The sequence below is a fragment of the Triturus cristatus genome, chromosome 2_1 (genome assembly GCF_964204655.1).
Source record: "Triturus cristatus chromosome 2_1, aTriCri1.1, whole genome shotgun sequence".
NCBI classification, from domain to species: Eukaryota; Metazoa; Chordata; class Amphibia; order Caudata; family Salamandridae; genus Triturus; species Triturus cristatus.
In genome coordinates this window covers 38,273,868-38,297,509 of record NC_140581.1, presented here as the reverse complement: position 1 = coordinate 38,297,509, position 23,642 = coordinate 38,273,868, and the positions used below count along the sequence as shown (strand labels likewise).

At 46.9% G+C, this 23,642-nt stretch overlaps 1 protein-coding gene across 6 annotated transcripts in view; it reads left to right on the top strand.

The window, feature by feature from the left end:
• Positions 1–21,268, top strand: part of TAF1C (TATA-box binding protein associated factor, RNA polymerase I subunit C) — a 281,651-nt gene extending 260,383 nt beyond the window's left edge. For all 6 annotated transcript variants that reach the window (XM_085627788.1, XM_085627783.1, XM_085627787.1 and 3 more), the window contains 2 exons: positions 4,441–4,578; positions 19,598–21,268. In XM_085627788.1, coding sequence (XP_085483914.1) covers positions 4,441–4,578; positions 19,598–21,171 — 1,712 coding nt within the window. In that variant the 3' untranslated portion in view covers positions 21,172–21,268. The remainder of the gene's footprint in view (positions 1–4,440; positions 4,579–19,597) is intronic.
• Positions 21,269–23,642: the final 2,374 nt, after the last annotated feature.

Below are 23,642 nucleotides of genomic sequence, written 5' to 3'. Positions count from 1 at the left end.
GTTTTTGGAGCTCAGTGGTCCAGTTTTACATAGGGATCTTGTTCCAGTCCCATCAAGCAGCTTTGGTGGGTGCGGTTTTGCTTTGGTGGGGTATGTTAAGAACGGTCAAGGGAGAAGTTAATCCAAGTGAGTGGGTGGGTTTGTCCACTGTGATGTTAGATAAGTTGGTCAAACAGGTTCATGGAGGTGTCCAGCGATATGACTGGCGTTCTTTGAGTGAGCCTGAGTGTATTTAAGTCTATCAGGAGTTTGTTGGTGTTGGGGTCAGTGTAGTTCTCTCAATGGAAGTTGATGTCGCCGAGGAGGATGAGAGCGCTGTAGTTGTGAACTAGTGGGGTGATTTAAGTCCGCGATGGTGTCTCTGAACTTGGATTTTGCTTTGGGAGCTCAGTAGAGTAGGGCCGCTCCCAGTGTGGCGTTGCCGGAGAAGTTGAGCTTTAAAGCCAGGTGTTCCAGGAGGTCACTGGAGTTTGTGGATGCGATGGAGACACCTGGGAGGAGATCTTGGAGGCAGTGGGAGGGACAAGAGTGAGTGGCGAGAGAACGTGTGAAGCGGAAAGCAGCAGGTAGGAAGGAGAAAGTGAGTGTATGGTGCTGTGGGCAAAAAGCGCATAAAGGAGGATAAAAGGCAAATGGAGGCAGAAAGGCAAAAGAGACAAATGTGATAAAGAAAAAGCGTGAAAGAGCGCACACGTAAGTGAGCCAACGAACGTTCAAGAAACGATTTTAAGTGACGCAATGGCATTCCTGTGTTCAAAATAAACAAATAAACACTCTTATCCTGTGACTGATTCCACCAAAGCCTTAGGTGTGTCATCAGACTAAAGAGGCCCTCAAAACATTTGTGGTCCATGGGTAACTGTGGAGGATAGAAAAGAAAAGCTTGTTACTATTCATTAAAAAAATATTTATACAAAGCTCCAGAATCTTTTTCGAAACTGGTCCCTTTATTGTATATGTGTGTTTTACAAATGCTCTGTTATTGTATACTTGTCAGTCCTGGCCAAACACTTCAGTTGTAAGCTTCTAGTCGGACACAAAATCAGTTGTAAATGCTTTCTAACGAGGGCAGTTCATCAAAGAGAGCACATTTCCATCATGTACATATGTCTCGTCTGCTGAATTAAAATGCCTGATGTAAATGTTCACTTAGAAAAGGGCTTTACAAATAGCTCATTGCTCAACACTGTGTGTCTCTTGAAAGCACCAATCCAGACCTCCTCAGACCTTCATTCGTAAACTGGTGATAAAGCCAATAGCACTGTCTTGGGTGATAATATATGTTCTATGTGGCTCCTATAGAGAGCTATCAGTGTGAACGACTGAATACTGAATCTAGTAATTCACTGCTGTGACGTAGCAAACGGGTGGGTGGGGGGGGAGAACTTGGGAGAACTTGTTAACCACTGTTGCTATGTCATGATGGAATGTATTGCTGCCCTGGCTGGGCTCTATGGCAGCCTGTCACTGCAGTGATGGAATGCAGGCAGCACAGTTCCTGGAAGGGATGGCAAGCACAGAGAGTGCTTGGGGTGGGCTTCATGAATTGTATTTTATGTGGTTCCCCGTTACACCTCTGTCTCTGCATAGCAGTTGGAAGCAGGGTGTTGTATCCTGTAATCTTTCCTGTACTGTGTTATCTTTAATGCTTCAGTGGGACTTTATTCTAGAGTGTATTATGCCACATAGCAGCTGTTGGAATGGTGTTCAGAGGAGTTGGAGTTGTTGTTGGAGTCGGTCCTGCCCGCCTCCACTTACCATGTAGCCTTTCAATAAACAACTTAAATCACTCTCTACTAGTGTGATTACTACACAGGGGCAGATGTAGGGCCACACATAACATAACATAAAATAATAGATGGGTAAAAAGTGAATCACAGATGTTTTTCACTTTCAGGCTCAGAGTAACATCATATACAACTTGAGCTATGACCTTGCTGTATATCTGACCTCAGTTGGAACTACTCCATGAAAAATATCCCGTAAATCACTGTTACACATCTACAATTCTGTATATTTTGTACAACGCTCTGACATTTTCACCAATAGTGGTGTGCATTATCTTTTATTAGCTAATATGGTTTATTCAACGAGTAAACGTAACTTATCTGGAACTCCTTAACTCACAAAAGGTCTGGTACTGCTTTAGAAATCCATGACTTTAAAGGATGTGCCGTTTTGACCTCGGGCCAATTTAATCTTCTCCAGCTTCACTTGTAGTTTTAAATTGCTTATTTATGTCGTTGAATTCTGAATAAGCGTGAGGCTACAGTTATTCTCTAGAAACGAGTGACTTTACTGCATGTTATTCATTCAGGGTGTTGCTGGTTGAAGGGAGGCCTTCTGATGCACACAAACGTGTTTTTAAAAAGATTTGAGTGTTTTTTCCTTGACTTGAAGCAACTGACCATCCTGCCTCACCAGGTCACCGCGTGAGCTCACAAAAAGCGAGTACATCATTGGAATTTTTAACCCTGAGCCAGTGAACTCCGTGTCTTTCCTGCCCTGAGCCAGTGAACTCATGCCCTGAGCCAGTGAACTCCGTGTCTTTCCTGCCCTGAGCCAGTGAACTCATGCCCTGAGCCAGTGAACTCCGTGTCTTTCCTGCCCTGAGCCAGTGAACTCATGCCCTGAGCCAGTGAACTCCGTGTCTTTCCTGCCCTGAGCCAGTGAACTCATGCCCTGAGCCAGTGAACTCCGTGTCTTTCCTGAGCCAGTGAACTCATGCCCTGAGCCAGTGAACTCCGTGTCTTTCCTGCCCTGAGCCAGTGAACTCATGCCCTGAGCCAGTGAACTCCGTGTCTTTCCTGCCCTGAGCCAGTGAACTCATGCCCTGAGCCAGTGAACTCCGTGTCTTTCCTGCCCTGAGCTAGTGAACTCATGCCCTGAGCCAGAGAACTCCGTGTCTTTTCTGCCCTGAGCCAGAGAACTCCGTGTCTTTCCTGCCCTGAGCCAGTGAACTCCGTGTCTTTCCTGCCCTGAGCCAGTGAACTCCGTGTCTTTCCTGCCCTGAGCCAGTGAACTCCGTGTCTTTCCTGCCCTGAGCCAGTGAACTCCGTGTCTTTCCTGCCCTGAGCCAGTGAACTCCGTGTCTTTCCTGCCCTGAGCCAGTGAACTCATGCCCTGAGCCAGTGAACTCCGTGTCTTTCCTGCCCTGAGCCAGTGAACTCGGTGTCTTTCCTGCCCTGAGCCAGTGAACTCGGTGTCTTTCCTGCCCTAAGCCAGTGAACTCGGTGTCTTTCCTGCCCTGAGCCAGTGAACTCGGTGTCTTTCCTGCCCTGAGCCAGTGAACTCGGTGTCTTTCCTGCCCTGAGCCAGTGAACTCTGTGTCTTTCCTGCCCTGAGCCAGTGAACTCTGTGTCTTTCCTGCCCTGAGCCAGTGAACTCGGTGTCTTTCCTGCCCTGAGCCAGTGAACTCGGTGTCTTTCCTGCCCTGAGCCAGTGAACTCGGTGTCTTTCCTGCCCTGAGCCAGTGAACTCAGTGTCTTTCCTGCCCTGAGCCAGTGAACTCATGCCCTGAGCCAGTGAACTCAGTGTCTTTCCTGCCCTGAGCCAGTGAACTCATGCCCTGAGCCAGTGAACTCAGTGTCTTTCCTGCCCTGAGCTAGTGAACTCATGCCCTGAGCCAGAGAACTCCGTGCCTTTCCTGCCCTGAGCCAGAGAACTCCGTGTCTTTCCTGCCCTGAGCCAGTGAACTCCGTGTCTTTCCTGCCCTGAGCCAGTGAACTCGGTGTCTTTCCTGCCCTGAGCCAGTGAACTCGGTGTCTTTCCTGCCCTGAGCCAGTGAACTCGGTGTCTTTCCTGCCCTGAGCCAGTGAACTCGGTGTCTTTCCTGCCCTGAGCCAGTGAACTCAGTGTCTTTCCGGCCCTGAGCCAGTGAACTCATGCCCTGAGCCAGTGAACTCAGTGTCTTTCCTGCCCTGAGCCAGTGAACTCAGTGTCTTTCCTGCCCTGAGCCAGTGAACAGGGTGTCTTTCCTGCCCTGAGCCAGTGAACTCATGCCCTGAGCCAGTGAACTCAGTGTCTTTCCTGCCCTGAGCCAGTGAACTCATGCCCTGAGCCAGTGAACTCAGTGTCTTTCCTGCCCTGAACCAGTGAACTCAGTGTCTTTCCTGCCCTGAGCCAGTGAACTTAGTGTCTTTCCTGCCCTGAGCCAGTGAACTCAGTGTCTTTCCTGCCCTGAGCCAGTGAACTCAGTGTCTTTCCTGCCCTGAGCCAATGAACTCAGTGTCTTTCCTGCCCTGAGCCAGTGAACTCAGTGTCTTTCCTGCCCTGAGCCAATGAACTGTGTCCTTCCTGCCCTGAGCCAGTGAACTCAGTGCCTTACCTGCCCTGAGCCAGTGAACTCAGTGTCTTTCCTGCCCTGAGCCAGTGAACTCAGTGTCTTTCCTGCCCATTTCCAGAATGTAGATCGATTCTCTTTTTTTCTTTTTTAATAAGGTGGAACTACACTCCCCTGTCAGCTCCATGGTCCTGCTCGGAAGCTTTCCTCCATCTCTGACTTGCTGACACATCTCCCGCTACAAGTTCCTCACCATGAAGACTCCCTGAAGGAAAGGCTGTCCTCTCCTCTAGCAGGTAAACAAGTAGTTTCTTCAGCTCCTAGTATTTTTGGAGAAAGTGATTTGGTGCTTAACAAACACTTTCCTTCTAATTTAAAAGATCTCACAGTGATTCTGTTGATTAAGGAGGGCAAATGTATTCACGATTGTGCCATGACTGACCCATTTCTCAGAGGAATCAAAATGAGTCACCTAAAATACAAACGGTTATTGTAAGCAGATGATGTGATTCTGTCAGTAATGAAGCTGTATATCTGTTTACCAAATATTATGGCAATAATTATTTTGGAATAAGTTTGGTATTTCATCTTTCTTCTGGTCAAAAATGGACGTACGCGTTTTAACTTGGTTTGGAAGGCAGATTTCATAGAATGCTTAGGCATTAAAGGACTGCTTGATCTTAAGAAGCTCTACGAATTACATCTGGATTCAAGAATAGCACCTGCAAAGAACAGCTTTGAAAGATGGGAGGAACCCAGAGCTATATATTGAAGATTAGCTGGGTGTTCACATGAAACAAAGCAACACAAAGCACTGCGTCGATCTACTGTGAATTAAGTCATACAAGTTCAGCACAGTACTTCGTTGCTCAGCCTGACTACATGCACACATATTGTTCATATACCCCTTCATTTGGGTTATCTGGGGCAAAGTGCAGGCCATAGTAATGGTGATCCTTCTCAATTCCTTAATTTCCAAAATATCATGTTGTTCTGTCCTACTTCAAGATTTTATCAAATAAAGAAGCTGTATAACTAATTTTGACTTTAGAAAATAGCAAAGTAAAATGCTCACGGCTTCAAGATGGCGCTTGTTAGAAATTGGATTTTTAGTATGCTAGGGCGTGGGCCAAAGCCAGGCAAAACCACCACTCTAGTCAGGATAAGGGAGTTACATGTCTAAAATAACCCCTGCTCACCCCCTTGGTAGCTTGGCACGAGCAGCCAGGCTTATCTTAGAGGCCGTGTGTAAAGCATTTGCACATAACCCACAGTAATACAGTGTACGCACTACAAAAGGACACCACAACAGTTTAGAAAAATATCCAGTATTTTTATATAATTAAGACCAGACCAAAAAGGATAAAAATCCACAATACTATACTTAAAAGGATCACAGTTCAAAAATACGTTGATTAAAAAGAGTTCTTTGTGTGGATAGGTCCGTCCGGGCTACCACGGCGTTGTGAACACACAAATCCAAAAACAAGTCTGGCTGACCGCGGGGTCGCAGGCCAGCTACGGTGTCGGGAAGACCCACAAATAGTTCCTTTCAGAGATGCAGGGCGATGGGGCCCTTGAAATCACTTGCGTTGAAGGTCGAGCTCCTTTCTGATGGGATCAGGATTGCTGCGCCAACAGGCATCGGGTGCTGCGGTGCGAAGTGCAGCAGTGTGGTGCCCCCAGTTCACGGTGCGAGCAGCAGCTCGGTGGTGGCATCAGATGGTGGCGCCGTTGTGAGACCAGGGTCGCGGTGCAAGATGGAGGTGGTGCTCGTCACGGTACTAGCAGGTCATGGTGCAAGCAGCAGCGTTGTCGTTGCTGAAGCGCTGTCGTCGGCTGACGAACTGGAGTCGATGATACCGATGTCGGTGCGCCAAGGCTGCGGGGTGGGATAAGGGCGGTGCGTCATGTAACTTACGAGCGGCGCCCCTGAACCATGGTGCAAGCAGCGGCGTCGATCTCGGTTGGATGTGACGGCGTCAGGAAGGCCACGGCGTCATCCTGTAGCGAGGCGGTGCAGAGTGCTGGTCCACAGGATGTGGTGCGAGCAGCGGCTGTGATGGCGTCAGCGGGCGTCATCGGTGAGACCAGGGTCGCGGTGCGTTGTTGCGGCGGTGCCCTCTGCAGTGCCAAAGCTTCAGCGTGAAGCAAGGCGGTGCGGAGTGCGGTGCCCACAGGTCATGGTGCAAGCAGCGGCTTGGTGGCGGCACCAACAGGCGTCGTCTGTGAGACCAAGCTTGTGTTGCGGCGGAGCCCTCTGCGGTGATTTCAGGACACGGGTTCGGCAGTGTCGTCGTAGATGTCGTCGAGTGGTGTTCTTTGGGTTGCAGCACAAAACACACAGTCCCCAGTGCTGCGGGTCGAAGAACCTAATGTCTTTGCTGTTCCTGAGACTTTGTGAACAGGGAGCAAGCTCTACCTCAAGCCCTTGGAGAGTCTCACCAATTTGGTTGCAGAAAGTCCAGTCCAGGCCTTTCACTGCCCACGACAGAAGCAGCCACTGCAGGTTAGCCCTGCAAAGCATGCAGCAAAGCAGTAGTTCCTTTTAGCAGCTTCTCCGGCTCTTCTTCGGTGCAGTCTTCTTGATCCAGATGAGTTCTAAAGTTCAGGGGTCTGGGCCCCAGTATGTGTACACAAAAATCCTTTGATCTTCCAGGCAGAGGGTGTCTGTGTCCGGCAACAACCAGTCGGGCCTCCTCTGGCGCGAATTCCTGGCAGGAGGTGGAGACTGCTTTGTCAGAGGAAGACCAGGTCCTTTGAGGTGCAAGGGAATCTCCTCCCTCTTCCGCCCTATCGCAACCCAGGTCTATTTAGCCCTTTCCTGACCTACCTAGACTATCGGGAGCCACCCTGCTTCCTAGCCATCTGTCATCCAAAACCCAGACAGGCAATCCACATTCCAGTAGAGGCACACGGGATGACCGAGCAAAATGATACCCACTTTCTAAAAGTGTCCTTTATGAACTCAGAATGAAAAGGGCACCCTCGCTAAAGGCTGCGTCTTTAGGCGCTGAGTTCAGGCATACCAAACTTCATTCACTTATCCCTTTTTCAGGCTATGTACGTGGGTGGCACAATCCATGCTGCAGGCCCACGAGTAGCGGTCGACTTACAAGCCTCGGCACCCGCAGTGCCTTTTACTGGGGACTGACAAGTACATTGAATATCCAATTTTAACACAAATTACCACAGGAGCACCAGCACTTTACCACTGATCAGCAGTGCAAAAAGCGCCCAGAAACGTTATACCAGCAAAAACAGAGTCAAAACCGGGAGGGTAGAAAGCAAAAACTCGGGGGAAACATGCCAAAGATGCCAAGTCTAACACATGTCCCCTCCAGCTGAAAGTAGGGGGAACTACCCACACTCCTGGGAGTTCTCCTCACTAAGGCGGAAGAACCGGGACAGGCCAACTGCGTTGGCGTGTTCTGTCCCAGGACGGTGTTCCCACCGTGAAGTCCATTCCCTGAAGGGAGATGTACCACCTCAGCAATTTTGGATTCTCCTCTCTCATCTGCATTAACCACCTGAGAGGCCTGTGGTCAGTCTGGACCCGGAAGTGAGTCCCAAACAGGTAGAGCCTCAGCTTCTTCAGTGCCCAGACCACCGCGAAAGCTTCCCTTTCTATGGCACTCCACCTTTTGCTCCCTGGGGATTAGTCTCCTGCCAAGGAATACTACCGGCTGATCTAGGCCCTCTTCGTTCAGTTGTGAAAGCACCGCTCCCACTCCATGCTCTGACGCGTCGATCTGCACGACAAATTCTTTGGAGAAGTCGGGTGCCTTGCGCACGGGGGCCGTGCATATGGCGGCCTTCAGGGTATCAAACGCCTTCCGGCAGGACTCAGTCCAGTTCACTTTTTTCGGCTGCTTCTTGGAAGTCAGTTCCGTTAAGGGGGCCACGGAGGTGCCATACCCCTTAAAAAACCTCCGGTAGTATCCCGTGAGCCCTAAGAAGGCCCTCACCTCGGTCTGGGTCTTGGGGGGCTCCCAAGCCTGGATGGTGTCAATCTTGGGCTGTAGATGCGCCACCTGGCCGCTCCCTACCTGGTGTCCCAAGTACACCACTGACCCCTGCCCGATCTGGCACTTGCTGGCCTTAATCATGAGGCCTGTCGTCTGCAGCGCCCTCAACACTTCCCTGAGGTGTAGCAGATGTTCATCCCAACTAGAACTGAACACCGCGATGTCGTCCAGGTACGCGGCACTGAATTCTGCCAGCCCGGCCAACTCCTGATTGACCAACCTCTGAAACGTGGCAGGGGCATTCAAGCTGAAGGGCATCACAGGGAACTGGTAATGCCCATCTGGGGGTCGAGAATGCAGATCTTTCTTTGGCCCCCTCGGTTAGAGCGATCTGCCAGTACCCTGACGTTAAATTGAATGTACTCTGGAATCTGGCCGCTCCCAACCGGTCGATGAGCTCATCGATTCGGGGGATGAGGTGTGCGTCCGTCCGTGTGACGGCATTGAGCCCCCGATAGTCCATGCAGAACTGCAGTTCCGGGGCGGCACTGGGCGCCGTTGCCTTCTGGAACAAGATCACGGGGCTGGCCCAGGGGCTGCTGGACGGCTCAACCACCCCTAACGCCAACATCTTCGAGACTTCCTCTTTGATGCTAGCCTTGACCCGGTCAGCCAACCGTTAAATCTTATGTTTCACTGAGGGGCTGTCACCAGTCTGGCAACCCCAGCTTCTCCAAGTGGGACCTGAGCTCAACAGCCTTCCATAAGGACTGCTCCAGGTCGTTACCAAGCAGACAATCGACAGGCATGGAAGGGCTCACAACTACCCTCAATGGACCTGAGACCCCACTCCACTTGAAGGAAACCTACGCCACCAGACACTGGCCCTCTGAATTGTCGACTGCAATCACCTGGTGGAATGCCCCGGGGACTACCTGCGTCTCAGGGACCAGGTGACACCGAACTGAGGTCACACTGGCTCCCGTATCCCTGAGAGCCTCTACCCTTTTCCTGTTGATGGTCACCCAGGTGCGGTATTTCTTGGTGTTAGGGGGCACCTGGGCTCCTGGGACCACCTCACTGTCCCCTAGTGAGACAAGGGTCATTTTTGCGGGGTCCCCACACTCCTGTCGGGACTCCTCCTCCTCCCCAAGCGCTGTGCTCGCCAATTCTATGGGCGGCCCACCGGTGGGTGGTTGTGTCCCCTTTGGGCACCTGGGGTCTCCCTTCATGTGTCCCACCTTGTCACATGCAAAAAACTTGCTGGGGCCGGTCTTGGCAGGCTTTCCTGTCGAGACCCATGGCTTCTTATCTCCGGGGGGATGGGAACTTTTACCCTGGGTGTTATTTTGGGGCCCTTTCGAGAACTCCTGTGTTTTACCCTTGTTCTTCTCCCCCCCCCACACACTTTTCGTCTGGGGACCCTGCCCACCTTTGGCTGAGTCTCCCCCAAATGCTTTCTTATGGACCCTGGTACCCACCCAGTGGTCCGCCTCCATAGCAGGCTTCCTGGGGTCAGTCAGCTTACTATCTACTAGGTGCTGGCGCAGATCTGCAAAACATAGACTGGACAGGTGCTCCTACGCAATCAAATTGTAGAGCCCCTGTCACATTACTGCCCTTCACCCAGCCATCCAACGATCAACAAAACCCATCCACACATTCCAGCCTCGTGTTGGCATCAGACTTCATCCTGGACTTAAACTGATCCCTGTACTTTTCAGGAGTGAGACCATACCTAGAGAGAAGAGCTTCCTTCATATCAACTTGGTGAGGTTATGCCCCTCACCCAAAGCTGTCAAAGTATCCCTGGCTTCCTCTGGGAACAGAGACCACAATTCTGCCCCCCAATTCTCCGGAGGGACCCCGTTCATGTGTATCGCTGCCTCGTAACCCTGAAACCACCTCTGTATGTCATCTCCCTTCTTGAACTCTCTGGCCACTTTCTTAGGGATGTGTATGATTTGGTCTGTCTGTCTTGACGTGTTGCTGCCACCATCTGAGCTGGTTCATTTCTCTTGATCCAGCTCCTTCATTTTAACTTCATAGTTGGGTTTTCCTGTTTTCAGTTTCTATTTTTGGTAAATTCTGGTGCGTTTTTTTCAGTGTTTTCAAGTGATTTCAATACCTAAAAAAAAAGTGGTTATCAGCTTTTACACATTTTCGCGCCATTAAAAACTACAGAAACAGTGTTTTTCTGGTGTTTATGGAACGTTTTGCTTTTATTATTGCTTGCTTTCAGCACTGATAGTGTATGATATATAGACAGTGTAAGTACACCATACAATACTTCTTCAATGAGTCTTTTGTCATGTGCGCTCGCTCTTTCCTTCCCATGTAAACTTCTGTGAAAAGGCTCTCTCAATATTGGCACTTGAGATGAGCAACGCCGAAACAGCCAGTACACAATTTGTTTACTCTGGCCACTGACCTAGCTTTCCATGCCAATACTGGGTCACCTGAAGATTGCGATTCATAAGGGCAAGGTTCTGCAACATTTGCGCTGATCTGGGCGCTTATGCCCTCAGAGTTATTGAAGCGGTCAAAAATGAAGCAGCACTTTTGAAACTACAGAGGAAATTCTCCTCCTTTACAGAAGGATCTAGAACAGAGTACCGTGAGGTTTCATTGACTTAAAATGCCATTGGTGGTGAAGGGACATTTCTATGCATCATTGCAAGCCATTTCTCATACATTGTAAAAAAAAAAAAAAGTTCCTTAATTGCTCTTCACCATTGCTTTGCTTACCAAGTGACAAACACTCTAACATGGAACATGTTGCAGTGCTAAAGGTGTCACTCAGCCTACTCTCAAGGAGATGTTTCACATCTACACCAATTATGCTGAACACTTGGCAGACAAGAGAGTTTTCAGACTCTAGTTTTCTTATTATGTCCACTACAGCTGTTATTTTTCCTGTAAAAATCTAAGAATGCAGTAGAGTGTACTTTTTTTCACATCACTGTCAGTATGTGACCAAAGATCCTCACATTTCTTGCCTTTGGCACCATCGCTCAGCAAAACTTCTGTGAACGGTTGCCACATGGATAATATAGCATTCATAGCCCCTTGGACTGAGAACCATCCGCTAATGAACATAGTTGGGATGACTCTTTCTTTGATGCCACACAAAGCCCGAAATGAGAAATATTTGCGTATTAGTTCCTGTGCATGAGAAAACAGTGCACCAGAGTGGACTAAAAAGTCAATAGTATTCCTCATTTACTCTGAAGATGGTAAAGATGTTTTCAGCATCCCATCTAACAAGTGGCAAGGATCTCTTATAGGGAAGCACTTCAGCTCAGGTATCAATTTTGACAGGTCATCACACAACTTTTTAATATAGGTAGCTGAATCACTGCAAATACAAACAATATCACTCCTATCTTTGTTGAACTTGGAAAGAATCTTTTTTTGCTGCGCATTCCAAGTGACACTGAGTTCCGTGTTTTCCAAAAGTCCGGTGTCATGTTTTAACTACTATCCCAGATGCTTGGTGATAGCGCTCTTTTCACACATACTTGTCACTATATCTTGCATTGAATGTTTAAAGCCTGAGGTGATGGCAATTCGCCTACTATCAATACTGACTCACTAGAAACTGGGGGCTGATGTATTAAGGGTTTTTACCCATTCTCTGTGGGCAAGTATAATGACACATATTAGGAAAGATTCTTATGAAATAATTAAACACAGCCAAAATATCAAATATATTTCCTGATTCCCTACAGTTCAGAAAATAATTAAACAAGACCTAAAACATGCTTCTAAACCCTGTATCTTTAGTCCAGAGACCACAAAACTGAAAACAACAAAAGGAAGAAGAAACAATATTTTAGTGGCATCCATAAACAACAAAACTAAAATCGAATAATGTTAACCCAGACTTTCTTACTGCTAGTTTGTATAACAAAGTTACATTGTATTGGCCCCTTCAGGAAGAAAACAAATTACTCTTTAACTCTCTTTTTCCTTTCTTTGAATGGCATTTAGTTTGTGGTTGTGCATGTGTTTTTTCAGTGTTTATATGTTTTCACTGGTGAGGGCTATTTCTCTTTCAGTGGGGTTTTATCAGTTGTTATAATAGGTTTAAACCTAAAACCGGACAGCCTTTTCATAGTCTAACATCATCTTCCTTTCCTCCATGGCTATTCTTTTATTTTCCCCTCTCACTTTCCATCCTGAGTTTTTCCAACTCGAACTTCCTGGCTTTCCTGCCTGTCCTCTGGGGACAGGCTACTGCTGCCTGACCGGGAGGTCCCCCACCCCTCCCAACAGCTCGTTATTAGTATTAGGCTCCTCCGCCTCCCCACTCAGATCACCAGATTTCACACTTGCCTCTCTGGCTGCTACCCAGGCCCTCAGCGCCTTCTGTAGCTCGTCTTTTCTCGTGAGGCCTCTGACTTGGTCTTTGTGAATTTTGCAAAGGGATTTCAATTCCCTCACCGTGTATAGCTCTAACCTCTCCTCCTCAATGGTAATTTCTAAGGATGCAATGGATGATGCTATTGATTCTGGCATGATGAAGTAGAAAGTTCAACTGGGAAGATCAAAAAAAATAGTCCAAAAAGAAAAAGAACCAGTATGTGGCACGTAATGGTCTGCAATGTGGTAGTAGTGCACTGTAAGTCAAGTGCAAACGCAAGTCCAATTCTCCCCGCTGACAACCAGTGTTAGAAATGGGATTTTTAGTAGGCTAGGGCGCGGGCCAAAGCCAGGCAAAAACCACCACTATAGTCAGGTTAAGGGAGTTGCACGTCTAAAATAACCCCTGCTCACCCTCTTGGTAGCTTGGCACGAGCAGCCAGGCTTATCTTAGAGGCCGTGTGTAAAGCATTTGCACATAACCCACAGTAATACAGTGTAAGCACTACAAAAGGACACCACAACAGTTTAGAAAAATATCCAATATTTTTATATAATTAAGACCAGACCAAAAGCGATAAAAATCCACAATACTATACTTAAAAGGATCACAGTTCAAAAATACGTTGATTAAAAAGAGTTCCTTTTGTGGATAGCTCTGTCCGGGCTACCACGGCATCGTGAACACAAAAATCCCAAAACAAGTCTGGCTGACCGTGGGGTCGCAGGCCAGCTACGGTGTCGGGAAGACCCGCAAACAGTACCTTTCAGAGATGCAGGGCAATTGGGCCCTTGAAGTCACTCGCGTTGCAGGTCGAGCTCCTTTCTGATGGGATCGGAGCGCTGTCGCCAACAGGCGTCGGGTGCTGCGGTGCGAAGTGCAGCGGTGTGGTGTGCGGTGCCCCCAGGTCCGTGGTGTGAGCAGCGACTCGGTGGCGGCGTCAGATGGCATTGTCGGTGAGACCAGGGTCACGGTGCGAGATGGAGGCGGTGCTCGTCACGGTGCTAGCAGGTCACGGTGCAAGCAGCGGCGTTGTCGTTGCTGAAGCGCTGTCATCGGCTGACGAAATAGAGTCGATGACACTGGCGTCGGCGGGCCAAGACTGCGGGGTGGGATGAGGGCAGTGTGTCGTGTAACTTACGAGCGGTGTCCCCGAACCACGGTGCAGCGGCGTTGATCTCGGCAGGAAGTGGTGGCATCAGGAAGGCCACGGCATCGACGTGTCGCGAGGCGGTGCAGAGTGCAGGCCCACAGGTCGCGGTGCATGCAGCAGCTCGGTGATGGCGTCAGCAGGTGTCGTCGGTGAGACCAGGGTTGCGTTGCGGCGGTGCCCTCTGCGTTGCTAAAGCTTCAGCGTGAAGCAAGGTGGTGCGGAGTGCGGTGCCCACAGGTCGCAGCGCAAGCAGCGGCTGGGTGGCGGTACCAACAGGCGTCGGTGAGACCAGGGTTGCGGTGTGGCGGTGCCCTCTGCGGTGCCTTCAGGACATGGGTTCAACAGTCGTCGTAGACGTCTTCAAGTGGTGTTCTTCGGGTTGCAGCACAAAACACACAGTCCCCAGTGCTGCGGGTCGAAGAACCTGAAGTCTTTGCTGTTCCTGAGACTTCGTGAACAGGGGGCAAGCTCTACCTCAAGCCCTTGGAGAGTCTCACCAATTTGGTTGCAGAAAGTCCAGTCCAGGCCTTTCACTGCCCACGACAGAAGCAGCCACTGCAGATTAGCCCTGCAAAGCACGCAGCAAAGCAGTCGTTCCTTTTAGCAGCCTCTCTGGCTCTTCTTCGGTGCAGTCTTCTTGAAAATCCTTTGATTTTCCAGGCAGAGGGTGTCTGTGTCCGGCAAGAACCAGTCGGGCCTCCTCTGGCGTGAATTCCTGGCAGGAGGTGGAGACTGCTTTGTCAGAGGCAGACCAGGTCCTTTGATGTGCAAATGAATATCCACCTTCTCACCCCCCCCCCCCCCCCCCCATTGCAACACAGGTCTATTTAGCCCTTTCCTGACCTACCTAGACTATCGGGAGCCACCCTGCTTCCTAGCCATCTGTCGTCCAAAACCCAGACAGGCAATCCACATTCCATCAGAGGCACACGGGATGACCGAGCAAAATGATACCCACTTTCTAAAAGTATTCTTTATGAACTCAGAATGAAAAGGGCACCCTCGCTAAAGGCTGCGTCTTTAGGCGCTGAGTTCAGGCATACCAAACTTCATTCACTTATCCCTTTTTCAGGCTTCGTACGTGGGTGGCACAATCCATGCTGCAGGCCCACGAGTAGCGGTCGACTTACAAGCCTCGGCACCCGCAGTGCCTTTTACTGGGGACTGACAAGTACGTTGAATATCCAATTTTAACACAAATTACCACAGGAGCACCAGCACTTTACCACTGATCAGCAGTGCAAAAAGCGCCCAGAAACGTTATACCAGCAAAAACAGAGTCAAAACCGGGAGGGCAGAAAGCAAAAACTCAGGGGAAAACATGCCAAAAGATGCCATGTCTAACACATGTCCCCTCCAGCTGAAAGTAGGGGGAACTACCCACACTCCTGGGAGTTCTCCTCACTAAGGCGGAAGAACCGGGACAGGCCATCTGCGTTGGCGTGTTCTGTCCCAGGACTGTGTTCCACCGTGAAGTCCATTCCCTGTAGGGAGATGGACCCCCTCAGCAGTTTTGGATTCTCCGCTCTCATCTGCATTAGCCACCTGAGGGGCCTGTGGTCAGTCGGGACCCGGAAGTGAGTCCCTAACAGCGCTGCAAGGGGAGTTTTTGGCGGTTTAAAAAAATATCAATCAGCACATATGCTAAAACAGAGTACAGTAAACTTGCACGAAAGAAAACTAATAAAGGTCTATATGTAAAAATCTTGACTTGCAGGGTGCATGCAAATTGCATGAACACAGTGTGTTTCAAAGCATGGGACAGATAAAGAGAACAATTGTTGAGTCTTAAAATGCAATAACCTCTTCAAAAGTTAACTTTAAGCAAATATTTTGGGGGATTTCAAACAAGCCTTGCCTATTTGGAACAACAGTTACTTAAAAAGAAATAACAAATCTTTTAAATGGCCAAGTTGGTTGATATTGGGAATATTTACTAGAAGGCGAGTGTGGAAGGAAGACCAAATATTTAGAGCTCTGCGTGAAATTGAACTTGGATGAAACAGAATTTCAGGGGTATCAATGACTAAATGGTTCCTGAAAATGGCAGTGGCCTCATCTTCATAAAAGGAGAATATGAATCCTTTGTTAAATTCCTTTTACTTAAGTAAATCCTATAAACCACACGTTATTCAAAGCTCTGAGTTTTACAGACGCTTTGCTTATTACAAGGAAGGTAAGGGTAGTCCTAAAAACGTGGGCTGGGTATGGGCACAAAAATTGGTCAGGAAAACAAGATCGAGTTTGTTGTAAGTGAGTTCGACACCTAGATTACAAATATAAACTTATTTCAACAAATGCTTATTGGTCACCAAACATTGTGGATGCAGCAATTAAAGCCTTGACCGCTACTTCTGGAGCTGCTTCAGGGAGCTCCTAAACTTGTTCTTTACATGTTCTAAGGTGTCTCAGTTTTGGGAACATGTTTTTAATTATTAACATCAAGGGCACAAATCTGCAACCAAAAAGAGAATTGTGTTATTTAATGTTTTTCAATTGAAAGAAAGAATTGCTAAAGATAATAACTTCTTGCTTCTAAGGGCCACATGTATTAAAGTATTTCGCATGCGCAAATGGTGCCAAATCGCTCAATTCACCTGTTTGCAAATGCAAAATGTCCTTTCCTTATGTATGAAAAGCTTTGTAGTCACATTTTAGTTAATCACAATTTTTAAAGATTACCTAAATTGCGAATGCAAATAGGGAATAGCAATTTGTGAATCCTTAATGCACATGTAAGTAGTCTTTCCTGAATGCGAACTGTGCTTTTAGGAAACTATTCCAACTTCAAGTTGATGGTAACCATGGGCAAACTTTGAAAAATGCAGTTTTGTGCATTTTTCAAAGTGCCATGAAGCGTGCCTTACATGTGCACTTTTTTTTTTTTATCGGCTCTTCCGGGGGGACCTTAGGCCCCCGGGTATCTTTGCCTTTGCATTACCTAATTTGCGATTACCAATATGGTAATCACAATTTAGGTAATGCAAGACCATTCTCATTTATGGGTCGGCCCAAAGGAACGAATTGAGCCGCAATTACAAATAGCGATTCCCTAATTTCGCTTACAGTTTTTTAGAAATCAGTTAGGGAATCTCTATTTCCTGTCCGTTTTGTTTTGCGATTACCAAATAACGATTTCTTAAAACCGCTATTTGGTAATCACAAAATGCTATTTTCATACAAGATTCAAGTTAAATCATAGTATAGTACACTTGAGTAATCTCAAACACAATGATATAGACTCTGTATCTTCTTCAGTGTTTTTATTCCATCTACTGCTTTTAGCCAACGCGTTTCGTTGCTTAGGGGAGTCTACCCTACGACTTCCTCAGGGCTTAGGGTATAGAAAATGTTCATATGTCATGACCTCCTAAAGCGTAAGGTCTGCTTAAGAGTTCTTGTGTCTGAAATATATCCCTAAAATCCAAATGCAAAAAAGTAACACCAATCCAATATCAGAGGTTGCTGGTACGTGCCAATATCGCAAAATCTCTTAGGAGACCGTTAAGCTCCTGTATGTTTTGAACAGGTCCCAGAAGTACAGGGATACCTGCTGCCTTCTTGTCTCAATGCCCGAATACAGGTCACCTGTATTCGGGCATTGAGACAAGAAGGCAGCAGGTATCAAAATATACAGAAGCTTAACGGTCTCCTAAGGGATTTTGGAACTAACTTACTGGTGTTGCGATATTGGCACTTACCAGCAACCTTTGTTATTTGATTGGTGTTACTTTTTTGGATTTGGATTTTACGGCTATATTTCAGACACAAGAACTCTTAAGCAGACATTACGCTTCAGGAGGTCGTGATCTATGAACATTTTCGATACGCTAAGCCCTGAGTAAGTCGTAGGGGTAACACCCCTAAGCGACGAAATACGTTGGCTAAAAGGAGTGTATGGAATACAAATACCGAAGAAGATACAGAGTCTATATCATTGTGTTTGACATTACTCAAGTGTACAATACTATGATTTAACTTTAATTGCATGTGCTTTGAACAGTGTAAATTGTAATATTCAATCTCCGATTGATGGTTGGGGAAGCAGGGTGCATCTCCCCATTCTGAACGCACCGCTAAGACACTTTTTGTGAAGGATTTTTGCTGTTGCAATTTCTATATGAGCGCCTGAACCCCTTGCACCCAACTCAGTTGATATTTTCATACGTGGCCCAAGGGGCCTTGGTCGAACAAAATATGATTTTATACACACAAGCCTACACCTAAAGCAGAGTTTTCCTCTTTATCACAAGATTTCTCCAAACTTGTATCCGTAGAGGAACGTCGTTGCATATATAAAATTACCAAATGGATCATTTCCGCAGAATGAAGGATTAACATTTGGAACTGTACATTGTAGATTATGAATGAATTATTTGATAGCAATATTTAATCTTTTTCTTTTTCGTCCCCTGTATTAGTTACTATTCTTTTCAAAGATTGTTATGACTTTTAAGGTACTTATTTGTGTATGTGGAAGTTAAAAAGTATATGTAAGTTTAGGGCATTTACTTGCTTCTGAACTTTGACCTCTATTTATGGGAGGATCTGAAATGCCCACATGTGTTTGTTGTACTTTGTGTGGTGCTTTATTCAAATTTAATTTGTCTATGGATAATCTGCAATCCTTGATCCACCAGATAACTCTAACTTTGTATTCCTTCAATGCCCATCAAAGACGCATTTTCTAACACAATTTTCAAAAACTACTAAACAAATTTACACCAAACCAAGCAGAAGCTGCTCACTAAGTAAATTAGTAGTTTCGAGCTACATTTGATGTAATTACATTTAGAATGTTTTACTTGTAAACAAGAACAAAGAATTCTGTGATAACTGAAATGGGAAAAGGAACTTGCTTGGACCCTTCCAGACGGATCTGTATGAAACTTGCCATGCCAAACCCAAATGAGATTAAAAAATTTTTTAGAACCTTTGATGCAGAGTTATTGCATAGCGCCAAAATTATAAAGAAAACAAAAAATGACTTTTAAGAGCAAAGTCTGACCTTACAGTAAATGTACAGTGGGTCTTGCAAACGCGTAATAAATAAGTATGCATGTTTAATTTAACCCCCCTATTGTGATTTATCTTAGCTTAACCTGTTTCTGACTTGAATTTATTTTACTGTATGTACCTATAATTATGTATTTACCTAAACTCGGGGCCACTTAAATGATGCCGCAGGGTTGACAAAAGTTTACGGCAAGAGAAGACAAATAGTGCAGCACATTTTTTGCTAGCATTACTATATCATTTTGTACTTTTTACACAGGGTAATAATGTCTGGGCAAAGCTTTCACCTCATTAGTATCAGTTTCACAACCAAATACAGACATAAACAACAGAAAGATCACCCGTTAACATTTGCGAAGGGCCTTCCACTGAGTGCAAACGTTGCAACTTTTTAGTAATTTTGATCCGTCTGAGCTTGAAACCATTTATTTTGTTAAATAAACCTGCCGATTATGGAGCAGCTGATGGATTACATGGCAAGCACAGCAAATCTATAATGATGTGGAAAAAGGCACAGCCGCAGAATCGCACAATTCCAGTCTCTTGCCTGTACTTAGCTGGTGATATAATGTTAAACAATGTTGTGGCCTGGAGAATTTGCTGAGACAATATCATTCATTGTATGACTGTATTATTGGGTACATAGGGGCATTACTGTGGGCAAAGTGTCCCCACGTTGCATCTTCCTGGGCTGAGCATTCTACATATCCAGCAGAATGGTGAGCGAGAATGTGAAACGTGTACTCTGTTCTCACTGAGTCAAATCTTAAGTGTGAAAATAAGATGGTCTTCTCTTTTGTCTCTCTCTACAGGTGTTACTGCTGCTTTTCAAAAGCAAAGCGGTAAATCCTTGATGGTGATGCAGCTTTCTCAGGCTGGAGATTTGTTTTATCAGGCTTTGATCAATGAGGAGCAATCAGCAGACGGTCAGCGTTTGGATTATTCTGGTGCAGCCGATGGTGCCTGCAGCAGTCCATCAACAACAACACCGATTGCTGAAGACCTGTGCACGAATGGAACCAGCACTGCAGGATGCGTGGACCACGCTGGCGGCGAAATAGAACTAGAAGCAGTAACTCCACGCTTTGAAGTGGTTGTTAACAACTTTGACAATGTGGGTTCTGCTTCAGATGAGCCGGGGCTTTGCAGTCCTGTGATCTACAGTGATGTCACAAATCCACAGACATGCTCTGTGGAAAAAATGGCTGATAGCCCAAACAAAACACCTGTACATTTTTCTTGCTTAAGCTCTGCAGCCAAAGCTCTCAGCAAGCGCTGGACGAAGGCTTTCTTCAGGAACCAAAAAAAAATGGATCGAGATGAGCAGCATCCGGAAATACGTCCCAGCTTCAAATGTAAGAATCTTTTCTCTACCAAAGAACTGAGTGAATCAGCAGAGGAGCGCCCAATATACCAGCAGGCAAGGCAGTGCCTCCGGGATGTTATGAAGGAGCAGCAAACTATCCTTCAAGAAAGGATAGAACCTCTGGAAGTCGCACCCTTGCCAGATACTGTGGACCCTGAAGACTGGTTGGACAATCTCAGCCAGCGCCTGGTAGCAGCCTGGAATGGAAATTGGGATGAATGGTGGAAAGACAACCTGGGGCTTAACCAGGATGCAAAAATCAATGCACTTAGGGAGAAGAGGAGAAGGCTGAAACGGACAAGACGCCAGCAAAGCCTTTCCGGTAGCTTTGCCTCTACTGGCAGCTTCACCTCTGATCCATTTGACTTCAGTGATCCCTCGGATTTCCCAGATGGTGACCTGTCGCAGACTCCGGACCTGTCACTGCCAGATGAGCCTTTGACTGTTGCGGAAAAGGAGCCTTATTCTTTCCAATGCACTTTAAGAAACAGTCCTGTCCAAGGTTCCATTCTTAAATCTTCTGCGAATCCAACATCATATCTTTCCTCAGTTAGGCAGGATGTCTCCTTGGATAACACTTGCCTCCTAGAAGCAGTAGAGCAGGGCACCAGGCGAACTATAACGCGTCTGCAAACACTAACTGGTGAAGTGAATAATGTTTCAATATCAGAATCCCATCCATCAGCTAGTGGAAGGCCAGGAGATGGTGCTTTGAAAAGCTTGGCAGGGATGCCTTCAGATACAGTTTCACCTGAGGAGCTTCTCTCCTCACAGACGCTACGTCACCGCGGAATCCCGCGGGAGAGACGGAAGACAGTCCAGGATTTTTTCTCTGTTCTTTCGCATTCCGAGCCTATGGATGACTTGGGGCCTTTTTCCCTCGAAGAAGGGAGCTCTTCAATGCCGACGTCCTTTGCCAGACTGGAGTCACAGGTATGGCATCCAAGAGCTCCACATCCATCTTCTAAGAGGGATCTGCCCAAACACCAGGTAAAGAAGAAGCCTAGAATGGGCTTTTGAACAGACTACTGAAAGTCTGTACCTCAGCAGAGACAATAAGGACAATGATCAAGCTCATATAGTGTGACTGTGTATTAAAATGCCAAAGAATCATCAAGTTCTCTGTCTGCAGCATTACTTTTAAACCAATTTTTTTTCTTATGTATATTCAAGTAATCTTACATTCTTCTGTTTTCTTTGTCCATTGTCACAGAGCAAGGTGCAGCGAAGTATCTTGGGTCATATAAAAACAGTGGTTCCCTCGGTGTTTAGTAAACCACTAATTACTTGCTAGGGTAGGGACACTAAAGGGATCTACCAAAGTTCAGAACTCCAACATGCCTAGAGAACAAATACATGTTGAAACGATGACAAAGAAATTTGCATATCATAAATGTTATCATCAGTCATATGACCCTTTCAAGCAGGATGCTACAAAACAGATATTGGTGATTGGCGCAATGCTCAGGTGTGCAAACGTGCAATTTGTGTGTAAACAAAAAAGTAAATGCACAAGATTAAAATGTTTATGCCATACACAGCATGTGTTCGGAGATCACAGAGGGTTGCTACCGAAGGCCATGGGGGGGGGGGGGGGGGGGGGTAAGAAATTAAGTATCTCAAGAAATTGACGGACAAAATCCACAGTCAAAAATGTATATATTTTTTTACTATGACTTATGGTCATCTGCCAACAATTTGCAGAGTGGGCAGGAAAAAAAGCTGAGACGACAACATGGTGGATGGCGCACGTTATGGTGTATGCTGCGTGCGTTACCAACCACAAGTGGGGAATTCCAGCGCTTTGGGCATGACTGTTCCACTGTGTGTCCGGAGGTGGTGGCCGCGTTGCAGTGGTTGAAAGACTCTACGAATCTCTCCCGAGGTATGTGGTTGTAGCCCGCCCCACCCCTGTGGTGTTGACAACGGATGCCAGTGTTACCTCACTGGCCCAGGAATGGTCTGGTTCCCCTTGTTGCTGAGTCTAGCGGTGGGTCCTCCTTGCATCTTGCCGAGATGCCCATCTCCCCTGAGGTCTCCCTCACCTCCCCTGCTGGTCCCTCTCACCTTAGCAGTCTGGAGGTTGAACGGCAGTAGCTAGGGGGCAGGGGTTTGCCTGGCCACATTAGTTCTGTGATGCAAGCCACCCGCAGGAGGTCTATGTTGTCTTCTTATTCTAAGCATTGGTCTTCTTTCAACTCCTGGTGTTCTGGTCTTCGTCTATCTTCTACTTCTTGTTCTGTCTCTGATATTCTACAGTTTATTTTGGACTAATTCCATAAGGGTTAAAGCTTTGTCTACCCTGAAGGGCTAGTGGGATGCTATTCGGGCTTTCTGTGATCCGGAATCCTTGTCCTAAGCGGACCGGCTGTTGGCATCTCGTTTGTTCCAGCGTTTTTCTCTCTCCGCTCCTATTGTTCGTTCTTCGGTGCCTCTGTGGGATCTTTCTCTGGTTCTGCGTTTTCTCCAATCTTCTCCTTTTGAGCCCTTGTTGTCTGTTGATCTCAAGTTCTTGTTTTTTAAGGTGGATTTTTTGGTGGCCATTATCTCAGCTCGGAGGTTGGGTGAGCTTTGCACTGTTCCCTCCCTTTTTGCGATTTGTGGACAACGCTGTGATCTCGTTTTTAAATCCTGGTTTTTACTTAAGGTGAATTCACGGTTTCATACCTCTCAGGAGTTTGTCTTGCCTTCTTTCTACCCTTCTCCTTCTTCTCTTGATGTTCAGTTGTTGATGCACACTCTTGATGTAAATCGTGCTTTGTCCATGTATGTGGACCGGTCGGCGGCTTTTTGATCCCCGGACAGTCTGTTTGTGAAGTTTGGGTTGGCTGGTCGGGGGAAGGCTGCTTCTCGCCTTACCCTAGGTTATTGGATCAAGTCCGTTATCTCTTTGGCTTATCAGGGCTCTGGTTTGCTTTGTCCTTCACTGGTGCAGGCCCGTTCCACAAGGGATGTTTCGCCTTCCTCAGCTGCCCTTCATGGGGTGTCTTTGGATGAGCCCTGTTGTGCTGGAACCTGGACTTATGATTCTACCTTTGTAAGCATTACAGGTTGCATTTCACTCTGGATGAGCGTTTGAATTTTGGTTGTGATGTTTAGTCTATTGCTCCCCCTTGATTCTGTTGTGTTATTAAACATTTCACTATGGTGTGCTTCCATCCTGTGTGCTGTCTGGTTTGTTTTCTGGTGGTGTTCCAAACGCCTTCGCTTGGTTGGTGCTTTGGTATACCTCATGTGTTATGATTGGGTCAAGGACGAGGGACGTAGAGGGAATGTTATGATAACTTACCGGTAATTCTCATTACTCTTAGTCCTACTCGTCCTCGACCTACTCATATTTCTTACCCACCCTCCCTGGTTCAGGCCTTTGTTGTGCTTGGCATGTCAGGAAGTGCATTGTGCTGGCTGTAGTGTTATAGCCCCTGGCAGGAGGGTGGGTGGAGCCTAGAAGCGTTTCCTGTCATTAGGTATATTTCAATGTGTTATGACTG